Here is a 14,381-nt window from a genome sequence, read left to right on the forward strand (position 1 = left end):
GTTACAAAAATGCTGATAACCAAAGATTTCAAATCAATTATGAGATAAGTTCGAATACTTATTCCTTGATTTTAGACGAACAGTATTATTATACCTGCCAAATAAAGAGTTATCTGCTTAACTGTCCCCTGTAGCAGGAGTTGTCTTTAAAACAATCAGACCTAGGATCCTTGAAAACCTTCAGTGACAGATGGAAAATTCTGTTTCATGTTGCCATATTTGTGTGGGTTTTCTGAAAATCTTTATACCTATGTGCCCAGCAAGTACCTGCCACATCACTGCAGCACAAAATGTTCTTAAAGAACATGAGTGACTATCAAAATAGCTAACTCAAGTCACAAACTCACCCAATCCTCTGAACTTCAGTTCTCAGGCCTTCAAACCTCCTGGAATGCCAGGTTCCATGCCATTTCTTGAATTAATAAAGTCACTTCACTTCCCAGCTCTTCCACTGTACTCTCCTGAACCCTTTCTCCAAACACTGCCCAACTCCAGACTAACACTGTGAAATCAGAGGAAATTAGAACCTAAGATTGAGCAGGCAGGTCCCACAGGTCAGGAGGCCAATTCCTTGAGAGTGTGATTGTCACTGCCTACTACCCAGGATGCAGAATCAAGTGGAAAGTAAGAGGCAGGCTGATGTTAGACTATATTTATTGCTACATTTATATACAATTATACAAACAGCCCAGACAGGAAAGGGTGTGTTGCATCAATTTCTTCAGATTCCACAGAAGTGCACATGGAAACAAAGCCATACACCACTGAGTTAGTGCTCAAATCAAAGCCAAAATGTCACACACATTTTTTTTTTAAAGTGGAAAATTTTTTAAAATTCTCCCCATAAGATTCCTCCTTACAAGCTGATCATGCAGAAACAAGTGGGTTCTCAGAAGCTGATACCTTCAGGCATCTGGGGAATGGTGCCTTGAAGACGGGTATCATGGATGCTGGCTTGGGACCGAAGGGTGCAAGGCAGAAGTCCCAAGTCCTGGCCCATCTTCCTCAGGTCTGTCCCTAGGAAAGGCAATCGAGACAGGTTTGAAAAGAGCAAGAAAGGGAAAACCAATAGCAACAGAGATGAGGAAAGAACCATCAGCAAGAGTCCTGGTTGAGGGAATACTGGTCCATCCAGTTCCAGCTGAGATTCCATCCAGACTTTGGGGAAGTACACATTCAGAACAATAGAGCTGTCTTGGTATGTCCTTATCCTAAAGCTTGCCATGGGTCAGCTGCCAGGGACCTGCAAGAAGACACAGAAAGTCAACAGCAAAGTCACTAAGAAAACTCAACCATTACCAGAATGGGGTTGCGAAAGGTATGATCCTGGATGCCTTCTCCATGTTCTGTCAGTTCACATTTGGCCCCAGGTGAGTTGGTTAGTGAGCTGTGAAGGGGAACAGAACGATGCACCGGCTGCACCAAGACATGGGTGACTCCACAAACTCTCCACTCAGGCCTCCGCCCAGCAAGGATGACTTTTACCCTTAAGAGGAGCCTAGCACAGTAGACTTTGCATTGCTCCAGAATTAGAGCAGAATTAGAGCAACCTTACATGTGTAAGGTTGTAGCATAAATACGAGTTCACATCGCAAACCTTTGTGACATGAATCCCAAGAGAAGGAGTTGAGCAGCCTGGGGACATGTGTGCTCAAAGAATGAGCTTACCTTATTTACATCAGCTCCCCACACTTGCTTCAGGCCACTTCACAATTCAGGAATCCAGGAGAAAGGACACACAGGTCAGGTCTACCTGGCCTGGAAAGCTAAAATCAGCCCAGAGCCTCAGAGAAAAGGCAAGCCTGAGGTTGAGGGCAGAAGTCTGTGGTCTGAAGATACAGGCTGTGCCAGCCTTGGGGCTGATTAATAATTTGGATACCATCTGTCCCTGAGACTGTAGGGGGTTCTGTCCCTGAAGAAACCAGTCAGCTCTATCTTGTCTATGGCTTTAGATGTCACCTCTAATTCCTCACCACCATAATCCCCAGGCCCTATCAGGATGACAGCACTGAGGGAAAGGCCTAAGAATGGTAGGAGGACTAGAAAGCCACTCAGAAGACCCTGTGCTTTTTCTTGGGTCAGTAACATTATAATCAGCTGTGGAGGGGCCCCAGCAGCTCTTCTAAGGCTGAGGACTGTGTGACATTTCAGGCTGAAGGATGTGACAATTGCCAACTCCCTTGCTCTCTTCATAACTTCATTTCTGTATAATTCAAAATCTGTCATCTGAACTTGACTTTTCTGGTGAGTCATGCAGAAATTGTCTTTTCCTATTTCTGATGACACTAGCTCAGAATCAGACTCCCTCAAAGGATTTATTCTAAAAAGGAAAAACATTAACAGATGAAAATCAATGAGGAAAAATTATAAAACAGGTGGATTTTAATTTTGAGAATTTTGCTAATCAAAATGGAAAAAAATGGAAAGTGTTACATAAATGAATTTCTGCATTGAAATAAAGGTTTAAAGATTAATATCTAATATGTTCATAGCAATCTATGAAACATTAGGAATGTGTTTTAACTAAGGATTCTAGTTCAAATACCAGGAATACGACTAGCTGAATTATGAATTCAGAATCAGCTACACCCCTTTCAAAATGAGTGACAGCAAATGATGATGGATGTGTCACAGCCCTTTGAGTGGATTTTGAAATGGTGCTAGTCAAGCCAAGAGATGCCAAAGATTCTAACATGACCTTCAGCTCATTTCTGAGCAATCCAAAATTCAAGGCAAAAGAAGCAAATCATTTCTAAAACTTCCCCATCTTATGTGAACCCATATGACCATTTTTTTTTCTGTCACATGAAAAACATCTAGAAAACAATATTGTCATAATGGATACTTATTCCAAATCTTAAAGTATTATTGCAAATATATCACACTTAGCTAGAGTTACCCAGCATCCTGGCAGGTCTGCTGGGAGGGTGGGTTAGCCCTGGCAACAGCTGCCAGTTGGACTTACCTGGTCAGGGAGCCTTCGTCCTGTTACATTTGCTTTATACTGCTCTGGCAAGATCTCATCTGGAACAATGCATACAATTTGGGTCCCCACCTTTCAAAAGAGACATCAAAATGTTAGAAAGCATTTGGAAAAAGAACACAGAAGAAAGCTGTTTGGGGAGAGTGGACTGCCTGCTCAGTAGTTCGAAATGCCAGGAACATCTCTGGATTATCATAGGACCCACTGGGTAACTAAATTGACAGATTGCAGCTCTCTTTCCTAATCTTTGGCCTCTCTTTAAAAAAAAATAATAAATTCACCTTCAAAACTACACTATTAGAATACAGAAATAAGAGTAACTAAATCACCCCTTAAAATAGGCCCTAAAATTCCCTAAGAGTTGCAGCAACTTCCACAAATAATCAATTTCACAAGAATAATGGGTCTCAAAGCAATAAATATCAGAACTTCAGAATCTTGTGCTCTAGAAGATTTTATATAATATTTCAAGTTCTCTCTTGATTAATCGAGGCACTGCCGAAATTCCTTCAGGTAACAACTAGCCTAATGAAAGTACTTTGTGGTGCCTACTTTGAAATCAGTAGTTGCTATCTTCGAACAAGCGGATTCTCAATATACACTACCTGCCTGCTACAAGAGTGGGATGGGTTAAGACAAAGTGACCTCCCAGGCAGCCACATTATAGGGGCCACAGAGAACAATTGCAGCCCGATTTCTCCACTCTGTCTTCCTCAGCTGATTCACCTGCCATTCTCAGATATAGCCCTTAGAGATACCAGACAGAAAACAAAAATCAGATTAATGTAACAAAGAAGGTACCAAACTGGCCAACTCATCTGTCAGTTCCTGGACTGGCGAGAATCATGCTTACAGTGTTTTCCATACTAGTAGATAAGCAATCAGAAGTTAGTCAGTCTCTGTCTTCTGCATAGATTATGTACCAAAAGGACATCTGGGCTGGCTTGTTTCCTCTGAAAACTGTTATGGATGGTAGCTCTGTTTCCAGGTAGTTTAACCTATAATGAGAAACTGAGTCTGTATGGTAAAATACTTTAGAAACCCCACAGTTGTGAAAGCTGGTAATAAAGGCACATAGATCCAATGAGACTTATTAACAGTTCTATAGTTTTCATTTAATACTTGAGCTTGATGTTCAATTGGGCAGAATTCATTAGAAGATGATTAAGTAGTATTTGAAATTTAAGAACATTTTAAAGGGAAGTATTTTCAGGACTTGGAAGATTAGCAGAGCTGACACTTGATTCTATCAAACTGTACAGTTGTATTTTTTCCTTCAGTCGCCAGTTCTGCTCTCACCATGATTAACCACTACTGAGGGAGATTTAAATTCATAAAGGGACAAACTGGAGAGAGAGAGCAAAGAAAGGAAAAGAGAATGATTTTCATGAATATACTGAGAAAACTTAGAAGAGCAAGATAAAGAAGGATGGGATATAAGGTAGATGGGAGCAAAGTGGATTTAAGGCACAAGAAAGAAAACAAAGGAGTTAGCAGTGATAAGAGGAAGCAGCTTGCATACATTTCCCTGACGGGAAAAAGGTCAATATAGAAATCAGAAATTTCCAAAGATTGCCACCAGGTGGAGCTATGAGATTAAACTACTCAACAGCAACAACCGATGGGGATCCAGGCGTGGAGACAAATCAGAATGCAGAATATTCCCAGGACCAGGGCTCCAGATTTGTAGAGTGCTGGGTCATAGGACATGGTTGTATCAAGTTATTCCAGGAACATATACTTGATTTGACATTAGAAAATCTATCAAAATAAGAATGTTAACGAAATTTTTAAAGCACCAATTATCTCAATATACGTAAGAATTGCATTTAATAAGTTTTAAAACCTCCAGTAGGACTGGAGTTGTAGCTCAGTGGTAGAGCACTTGCCTCAAATGTGCGAGGCACTGGGTTCAATCCTCAGCACCTCATAAAAAAATAAAGGTATGTGTCCATCTACAACAAAATATATTTTTTAAAAAACCTCCCCCAATTAAAAAAAAATTCTTAGAAAAATAGGTATATACATGTAAAAGAAGGTTTCATTAATCTGATAAAGGTCACGTAAACCAACATATTTAGTGGCATAATGTTAGAAGCATACCTGTTAAGTCAGAAGTGAGACAGCACCTGTATTCAACATTGAACTGGAAGTTCTAGCCCATCAACTCAATAAAATGCTTAAGTATTGGAAGAAAGATTGAAAATTCATTATTTGCAGAAGATGACTATATGGAAAGCGCAAGAGACTTAGCCAGTTATTAGAAACAATAAGAATTCAGGCCAGGCACAGTGGCACATACCTATAATCCCAGTGACTCAGGAAGCTGAGGCAGAAGGATGGTAAGTTTGAGGCCAGTCTCAGCGACTTAGCAAGACCCTGTCTCACACTAGAAAATAAGGACTGGAATGTAAGAACATAGCTCAGTGGTAAAGCTCCTTGGGTTCAATCCCAGGGCACCCCCCCACCCACCCAAAAAGGCAAATTTCCTTAATTAAAGGTAAGCAAACAAAAAGAAATTGTTTGCTTACAAAATAGTTTTCAAATGTAACTCCTAGAAAGAAAATAAAATAACAAAGGCATTATGGAAGGCATCAATAAATGGAGAAAGAGAACTATGGTTAATATTGTACAGATATAATTTCTTCCCAAACTAATCTGTTCATTTTCCACCAAAAGTCTCCAAATGTTTTCCCCATACAATTTAACCTAAGTCTAAAATTTATGTAGAAGAACAAAGAGTCAAAAGAAGTTAGGAACTTATTAAGATAAAGTGGAAAAACTTCTCAAGAGAGCTCAACCAGATACTGACTCCTTAAAATCTAAAAAAGCAAGGCAGTAGTAGGTATGACAGAAAGGTAGGGACCCCAGGCTAGACACACGCCCAGTGGAACAGAACAGAGTAATGGAGGCGAGTGGATGCAGGCTCTGGGGAGAGGATGAACACAGTCATCAGTACTTCATACCATGCACAAAGGTCCTTTCTAGCTAAAGAGTTAAATATAAAAATAACCAAACTTTTAGGGGAAAAAACACAAAGTTTTATATGAAAATATAGGAGAAAGTCTTTTTGCCCTCCGGAGGACGAAGAATGTTTTAAAGACACATGGTGCCGGGTAATCCCCATAAATCAGGTGGAGACAGATTTATAAATTAAGCTACAAGAACATTTAGAATTTTTATTCATCAAAAAAAAAATTCATAAGCCGGGCACAGTGGTGCACACCTGTAATCCCAGCAGCTCAGGATGTTGAGGCAGGAGGATCGTGAGTTCAAAACCAGCCTAAGCAACTTGGTGAGACCCTGTCTTAAAATAAATAAATAAATAAAAAGGGCTGGGGATGTGGTTCAGTAGTTAAGTGCCCCTGGATTCAATCTCTGGTACCAAAAAAAAGTCATAAAAAGGAAAAAAAAAAAAAGAGACATGGAAGGGGAGACATCTATAAAACCCTTAAATGTCAAAAGATTAGTAACCAGAATATGAGGAAATTCTCTGAGCTAATCAAATAGAGGTAAACAGGCAATAGAAACATGCTGTTTGCTATAGAAATCAGGCAAAAACAAAGTCATTCCAAAAGCAATGAAAGTCTCATAAGAAAAGTTTTCAACTACATCAGTAATCAGGAAAATGCAAATTAGAAGCACAATAAGATACCATGTTAAATCTTTCAAATTGGCAGAAATTAAAAAGTGCAGTTTATATCAAGTGTGGTAAAGATGTGAGTAAATCCTTACTTTGGGAAACAATTTGATGGTTACTTAATAAAGATGGAAGTAAGTCTGTAACTAAACAATTCCCCTCCCTAGGGCTTTGCCATAGAAATAGTATTGCTCATATTCAGGAGTAGAGATATGACTAGAAGACAATAGTATTTATGATTATATTATTTATGAATTTTTTGTAAATACTGAAAGCAGGCCCAGCACAGTGGTACACACCTGTAATCCCAGGAGCTCAGAGGCTGAGGCAGGAGGATCAAAAGTTCAAAGCCAGCCTCAGCAACTTAGCAAGACCTAGTCTCAAAATAAAAAATAAAAAAGTGCTGGAGATGTGGGTAAGTGGTTAAGGGCCCCTGGGTTCAATTCCTGGTACCAAAAAAAAAAATAAAATTAAATTCACATCCATTAGGGGAATGGATGAATTTTAGTATATTCATAAGTAAATGCATAGCAGTGAAAATGAATTAACTACAACTATAGACATCAAAATATGTGTATGTGTGTAATGAAATAGTTAGGTTCATGTATGTGCAACACTGGAAATTATATTGCTTGTGGATACAAACATAGTAAAAGCAAAGGATGATGTAATCAAGAATAGCAAAGCAACTGGCAATGAACTATTTTCTAAACTGACATATTGGTATCTCTTTTGTATATATAGTATATTCCTTTCTATTTCTCCTAGGCATATCTCTTTCCCTAACACTGTTGTAAACCAACCTCTTTGTTTTTAAGTTTTTTAAACAAAAAATGATGGAAAATACAACAACAGATGGGGCAGTTAGGAATTTGGTTCCAATGAGCTTTGGTCTTTGAACCATTCGAATTTCACAAGTCATCTATGTAGAAAACAAATCATCTATGTAGAAAAGTCAATAGTTCCTGTAGGACAGCGAGTAAAAGAAGCAGCCATGTCATCTCACAGCATTGGGTGCTCACGTCTCTCTAAACCGTGATTCTCAAAGTGTGGTCCCAAAGTGGCAGCATTGCTTCACCTGTCAGAAATGCTAATGCCTGGGCCCCTCCAACACCTATTGAATGAGAAATTTATCCTGCAGTCTGTGTTTAAAAAGCCCTCCAACTAATTGTGACACATGCTAGTTGACATTTCTGCTGAAAAGTTTTTCAGAGTGTAAGGAAATCCCCTCACTGCAACAAAACGAGACCCTACTATGATCACATCAAACTTCTGAACAGCTGAGAAAACCATGCTACTGCCCTAGGAGGAACAAGACTGCTTCTTCAATCCTTGAATTCAGGCATCAGCAAACTGATTTATAGACCAAATTTGGCTTCCCACCTGTTTTGGTACTAACAATGATTTCAGAATATTTTTTCCCCAAATCAAGCCTTTCATGACAAAGTTGCATGAAATTCAGGATGGAAGTGTTTGTGGATGAAGTTGCATTGGGGTCCCGGCCTGCTCCCCTGTGCACACAAGCCTGTAGCTGCTCTTCTGCAGCAGCTGCAGAGTCAATTTGGTACCAAGTAAAGAAATACTTAGTATTGGACCTTTACATAGTTTACCAGTCCTTTGTCTACTTTGATAACATAGAATCAACTAATCTAATCTAAAAAAGCAAAATATAGGCAATTCTACTCTTTAAAATTGTAATTTTAATTTCACAGGCAAAAATGCTATTATTTAAAGAATTGTATAGTTAAATTACATTCATTTTTATCTACAAAGTAAATCAGACAATCCACATACAGAGTCTGGAAAATATTAATTAGGCTACTTTGTCTCTTCAAATATTCTAATAAGTGACAACTGACAGATGAATTTTAATGAAATACTTGGTCATATTCAGTTTGAAAAGTACTTTAGCATTTTCCTGCAACATCACCAAAGCCATTAGCCTGAACTGGAAACCTGAACGAAGTGCAGCACATCAAACTCATCTCTCGGACCTCATCAGGCCGAGGCCACCTTCCTCCTTGTCTCGCTTTCCTGTGCTTAAACTTGCCAGACATGAGCCTTCTTCCCTCTCATCCACAACCTCTTGAATTTTCTCCAGACTGAGTTGACTTCATATCATTACTGAAACATTTTCTTAGTGTCCCCAAAAGCCTATTCCTGCCCAAAACCAACTTCACTTCTCTAGGTTTCTAAGATCTCTTCAGCCACAGATCCTTCTTTTGATTTGGGAACATTTAACAGACAATAAAAAGATGCTTTCTCTCCCCTGCAAGAATAAACCACACTTCCCAACTCTGTATCTAAACTGTGTCCCCCTGGTTGTGCAGTGCTGAGCTTGGGACTAGCCTGAGTCAATAATTCATCCCACATAGCTGAATGAGCCTGATGTCACATGCGACAGGTTTGATCTTAGCTCACTGCTGCTCTATATTCGATTTAAACTTAAGATATGACATATTCATCTTGGCCTCTAATTAATGGATACATTCATTGAGTTATGCAGACACTGAAAGCTTACATAGAACACGTAAACATGTCTCATTTGACTTTAAACTAAAAATGTAGTTTGTTGCACACACACACACACACACAAGGACATGCTCTCTTCTACTTCAAAGAAAACCAGAATCCAAATGCAGACTCTGCCACCATGTTTGTCTTTAGGTGGTTTACCTGACCTGTGAAGTGGAATATACCTGCCTTCAAGGACACATGCAGACTTGACATCTTTGTGTGGATTAGGAAAAGGTGCCCCTTCCTCCAGGTACATGCAGCCCTGTGGCTCTAGGGCACATGGTTTGAAATTTGTACTTTTGTCCTTACACATCTGCACCTTCTGTCCCTGGATCCTCTTTGAATTAACCTTTTCTTAGCTTAAGTCTGGCAACAGTATTTTTGTCTTCCAGGGTCACACTACTCAGCAGACATCTGGCCTCGATCCTGTAGGCTTCTTACCGTGGCTTAGGAAGCCCCTATGGTCTGGGCCCCTTTCCAAATTCATCTTCTGCACTACTCTCCTCTGGGTTCACTTGGCTCTGGACATACTGCCCTCCTTCACAAGTCCAGCCCTGAAAGTCTTTGCTGGTGCCATTCCCCCTGCCTGGAATACTTTACAAGAGATTGCAAACTGGTATCTAATGGGCCTCTTCTGGCAAATAGATGTATCTTGTTGGGGTGCAAAGCTTTTTCTAAAATTTTCCAAAATAGCTGACATGTAAAATTTGGCAGATTTCACACAAAGTTATGTTTCAACTTAATATCTATGAATGCTTTTCTTTGAAAGCTGCTTTCTGGCTTATCTTGGAAGGTCAGAAGGTATGGCCACACTGGGCCTTCCACATTGGAAGAGCTGCTGCACTTCCCCTTGGATGGGGTCTGAGACTCCTGGGTAGAAAGTCCCCCGGCCTGGTGCACCTATTTTTTAAACCTCTGTCATTTGCATCCACCATCATGTTTTAAACTGAGGAAGAAGAGATAGCCTTCTTTTCCTTCTTGTGGCAACTTATATACCTCACAGAGGCTTTTTCTGACCTTCGATCCCTGATTTTCACCCTCTTATGTTTTTTCCTACTCAGTCTTGTTTCCTGTTCATAGCATTAAGTGGATATAAAATCACTTCGATAAGATGGTTGAATATTGGTAATTTCACATGATTCAACCTAATACTACAATTTGCAACTTGTAAATTATTGTTTGCTGGTGTTTGTGTCTTTCCTGTTGAAGGTCAGTTCAGTGGGGCAAGGGCCTCGTCACTGTGATGTCCTAGATGACTAATACTCAGCACCTGGTAGGTTCTAGGCACTAAAATGTTTAGATAAATAAATGGAAGGATCCTCCCTCCCCCCGCACCAAGGTTGATTAGGCACAGAGCACATCCAGAATTCATAACCTCTCCTGAGGTCTCTGAAAGTAGCCCAGATTATAAGTTAACTTCGCAACCCACAGCCCCAGGCAATCCTGCCACTACTCAGCAGCACCCTATACATGGTGGTGGAGCTGGCTACTAGCCTCTGCTCACCCAGCTGAAGTTCTGGGTTCTAGCATTAGAAATTTCTCGTAACGACATCCACTGAGATGTTCCCTCCATCTGACAAGGAGGCTTTAGTGGGGGTAACCACTTACCATTACACTAACCTCTCCTGCCTTACCCATGTTAGCAAGAGGTTAACTGATTCCCAGTTCTTTCCATGTATCCCTTGTTTACTTGGTTTGTCGTCACAATTATTTCTCAACTCTTCTGTCTCCTTGGCTAGACTATGGATGATGTTTTAACTTATCTATGAATCTTTAGGGCCTACCTTCAAGCATATAATAAATTTTTAATTAAAGAAATTATTTGGCTGTATTAAATCATGTAAAAATCATATGGAGCATATTTAACCTATAAGGTAAAATGGGAACAGATCCATTTTACTAGGAATAATCCTGTGAACTTGGGCAGAGGTGCAATGGGATTTGTGCCAGGGCTGGTCAGCTTATGGCATCTGGAGCTGACACAGGGCTGTGCTAGAAAGAGCAATTTTCTGTTCTTCGGGCCATAAGAATCATGTGTAGGTTTGGGGGAAACACATTTCAGGAGACACTGCACAGTGAAGAGATAACTGTTTTAATCCCAAAGAAATTGCTCTTTTCGATGATTTTCTTGTTTCCCAAACTTGTGTGCACTTTAAATATCATGACAGGTCTTCCTGGCTCTGGTGCCTGTCTTTGGTTCTCCCTGGAATGCCTCCCTCTCTGCTCTGACAGCACTTCAGTGCTGGTTCTGGACTGAACTCACTGCTTCTCTCCTGACTCTTCTTTTGGGGAAACTGTCTGACATTCCATCAGTATCCAAGCTCAATTATCCAAAAAGAAATACCACAGGCCTGCTCCTCTCATACTCTACTGTTTCATGGTACCACCTTCTGAATCTCACATTTACGTATTTCCACTACAAATGGGGCATTCCAGGATACTCTGTCTTTTCGTGCCTTGAGTAAGACATTATATTTCAAAATTAATGAGAAGGAACAATTTATTTGTAACTCAGATTACCCAAAGATTATATTCCCCTATATTCAAAAACCTTATGGTCTAAAAGTTGAGAACTAGACTACATTTAGAATTATCTGGGGGAAAAAAAGCAAAAATAAGGAAAAAATCTGCAGTAGCATTTACACATAAGCAGATGAATCAAATCATTCCTCTAGCTTCTAAAAGCTAAGCTGATGAGCAGAATCAAATACAGTTCTCAACATTTAAAAATTCCATAGAAATTCAGACAAAAAAATTAGTTGTTCAAAGTTGTTGCAGTCAGTAAACTGTGTATGTGTGTTCTAAGATAATCTTCACTGAGTTTTGTTGGTTATAATCCCTTCATAATAATCTGAAAGAACTGGTTTTCTAACTCCTAAAAACCTCTTGGAAAGAAACCCTTTACACTGGGCTGGTGGTACACACCTATAATCCCAGCAACTTGGGTATTGGGTGGTACCAAAAAGAAAAACCCTTCAAGTATCTTCCAGTCACATGGTTAGGATCATCTGGGAGCACAAAGATTGACAGAACTACAGTTATGTGCACCACAGAGGGAATAGTCATATTTAGGCTGTATTTTTTAATATACATTTTTTATAAAGACAACATCTGGAATCAAAGCATCCACATCTGATTCCAGAGAAATGCTCTGAAAAAAGACCATCAGATTCACAACTATGAAATCATTATCAAAACTAGAATAAAAGAGAATATAAAAAAAGAATTAGAATCCAAGATCAAATCCATTTGTTCCTGGATGTCTCTAGTTTCTAGTTCACCAAAGAAATCATCCCCAAAATGTCATGGATAAATAGAAACAGAGCTCCTAAAGTGTCCCAAAAGAGATCATTTGGAAAGAGAAGCGGAAGAAAAATATAAATAGATGTAACAAACAAACAAACATAAGAATAAATTACATATAGATATTTCCTTTCAATTCTCAGAAGGCAGTAATATTCATCCCCATCCTCTTGGCCAGAGCCTTTCTTTGGCTTAATTATAGTATATGCAGTTGTTTTATAGGCTTTCTTTATCCTCTGCATTTTCTAGTATATCTTACACAGAAACATGGATTTTCAAGTAAGATTGAGTTAGTTTCTTTCTGTAGCTATGCCTTCTCAAAGCCACCAGCTGGCCATAAATCAAACCAAACCACCACAGCACAGAACTCAAGGCTCCACAAATTCCTGGTCCAACTCACTCCAGTTTTACCATAAGACAGTGAACAGTGACACATTTTCTGTCCTACACACTCTAACCATTGTCCATGACATGTCTGCTACCCTGCCTCTGTCTTCAGTAATACCATCATCAAACTGTTTACCCTCATTAAAGAACACGACACCCAGGCATGGAAGCACACACCTGTAGCCCAGCTACAAATACATACAAATGACCAATAAGCACATGAAAGGATACCTAACATTTTTTATACTTTGGGAAATGTGGCACATTGAATCGCAAATCAAAATGAGAAAACCCTTTAACATCAGGATGACTATTACCAAAAGCAAGCAAACATTCAGAAATAACAAGTGCTGATGAGGATATGAAAGTTTAGAACACTTGTGCATTCCAGTGTGAGTGTAAAATGGTGTAGACAGCAGTGGAAGATAGCATAGCAGTTTCTCGAAAACTTAACGTAGAATTACCATATGATCCAGCATTATATTTTAGGGTATCTACCAAAAAGATCTGAAAGCAGGGCATGTAGCAGACTTTGTACACCAATGTTCATAGCGGCATTAGAATAGTCAAATGTCTAAACAATCTAAATGTTCACTGACTGATGAATGGATAAACCAAAAGTGGTATATGCATACGATGGAATATTATTCATCCTCTAAAAGGAATATAATTTGGATACATGCAACTTGGATATTATGTTAAGTGAAAATATGCTAAGTCAGATAAATGACACAAAAGGACAAATACTGTATGAGATCACTTTTATGAGATACCCAGAAACTTCAAATTCATAGACAGAAAATACATAACAGTGGTAACCAGGGATGAGGGAGGAGGAAAAAAATGGAAAGTTGTTTAACAGGTACAGAGTTTCAGGTTGAAATGATGAAGTTGTGGAGATGGATGGTGGTGACGATTACACAATGTACTGTGAATATACTGAATGCCACTGAATTGTACACTTGAAAATGGTGAAAATGGCAAATTTTATGTAACACATATTTTGGAACAAAATGAACCCATAAAAGATTCAACTGAAAACTCTTACCTCCATCTTTTCAATATTTAATACAGATATTACTAGTTACTATACTTGACCAGCTTTTCAGTATGGGTATAAAATCAATCTTCGTATAAAGTTAGAGAAACTTTTAAAATTAGGGACTTCTATTTTTAGCAGCTCAATTCACAACAGCTAGATTGTGGAACCAACCTAGATGCCCTTCAACAGATGAATGCATAAAGAAACTGTGGTATATATACACAATGGAATATTATTCAGCCATAAAGAAGAATAAAATTATGGCATTTGTAGGTAAATGGATGGAACTGGACAATATCATGCTAAGTGAAATAAGCCAATCCCCCAAAACCAAAAGCCAAATGTTTTCTCTGATAAGTGGATGATGATACATAATGGGGGTGGGGTGCTGGGGGGTAAGAGAAGAATGGAGGAACTTTGGATTATGTAGAGGGAAATGAGAGAGGGGAAGGGCAGGGGGAAGAAAGATGGTGGAATGAGACAGACAGATTACACGAATGGTGTTACAT

At 39.2% G+C, this 14,381-nt stretch overlaps 1 protein-coding gene across 2 annotated transcripts in view; it reads right to left on the reverse strand.

The window, feature by feature from the left end:
* Window positions 1-633: 633 nt before the first annotated feature.
* Window positions 634-14,381, reverse strand: part of Rdx (radixin) — an 80,135-nt gene continuing 66,387 nt past the window's right edge. The window contains exons 14-15 of one of the 2 annotated variants that reach the window (XM_047516199.1): window positions 2,966-3,055; window positions 634-1,243 (exon numbers count right to left, since the gene is read on the reverse strand). In XM_047516199.1, the coding sequence (XP_047372155.1) occupies window positions 2,989-3,055 (67 nt within the window). In that variant the 3' untranslated portion in view covers window positions 634-1,243; window positions 2,966-2,988. The remainder of the gene's footprint in view (window positions 1,244-2,965; window positions 3,056-14,381) is intronic. The other variant, XM_047516197.1, reaches the window with a different exon arrangement.

The sequence above is a fragment of the Sciurus carolinensis genome, chromosome 11 (genome assembly GCF_902686445.1).
Source record: "Sciurus carolinensis chromosome 11, mSciCar1.2, whole genome shotgun sequence".
Taxonomy (NCBI): Eukaryota; Metazoa; Chordata; class Mammalia; order Rodentia; family Sciuridae; genus Sciurus; species Sciurus carolinensis.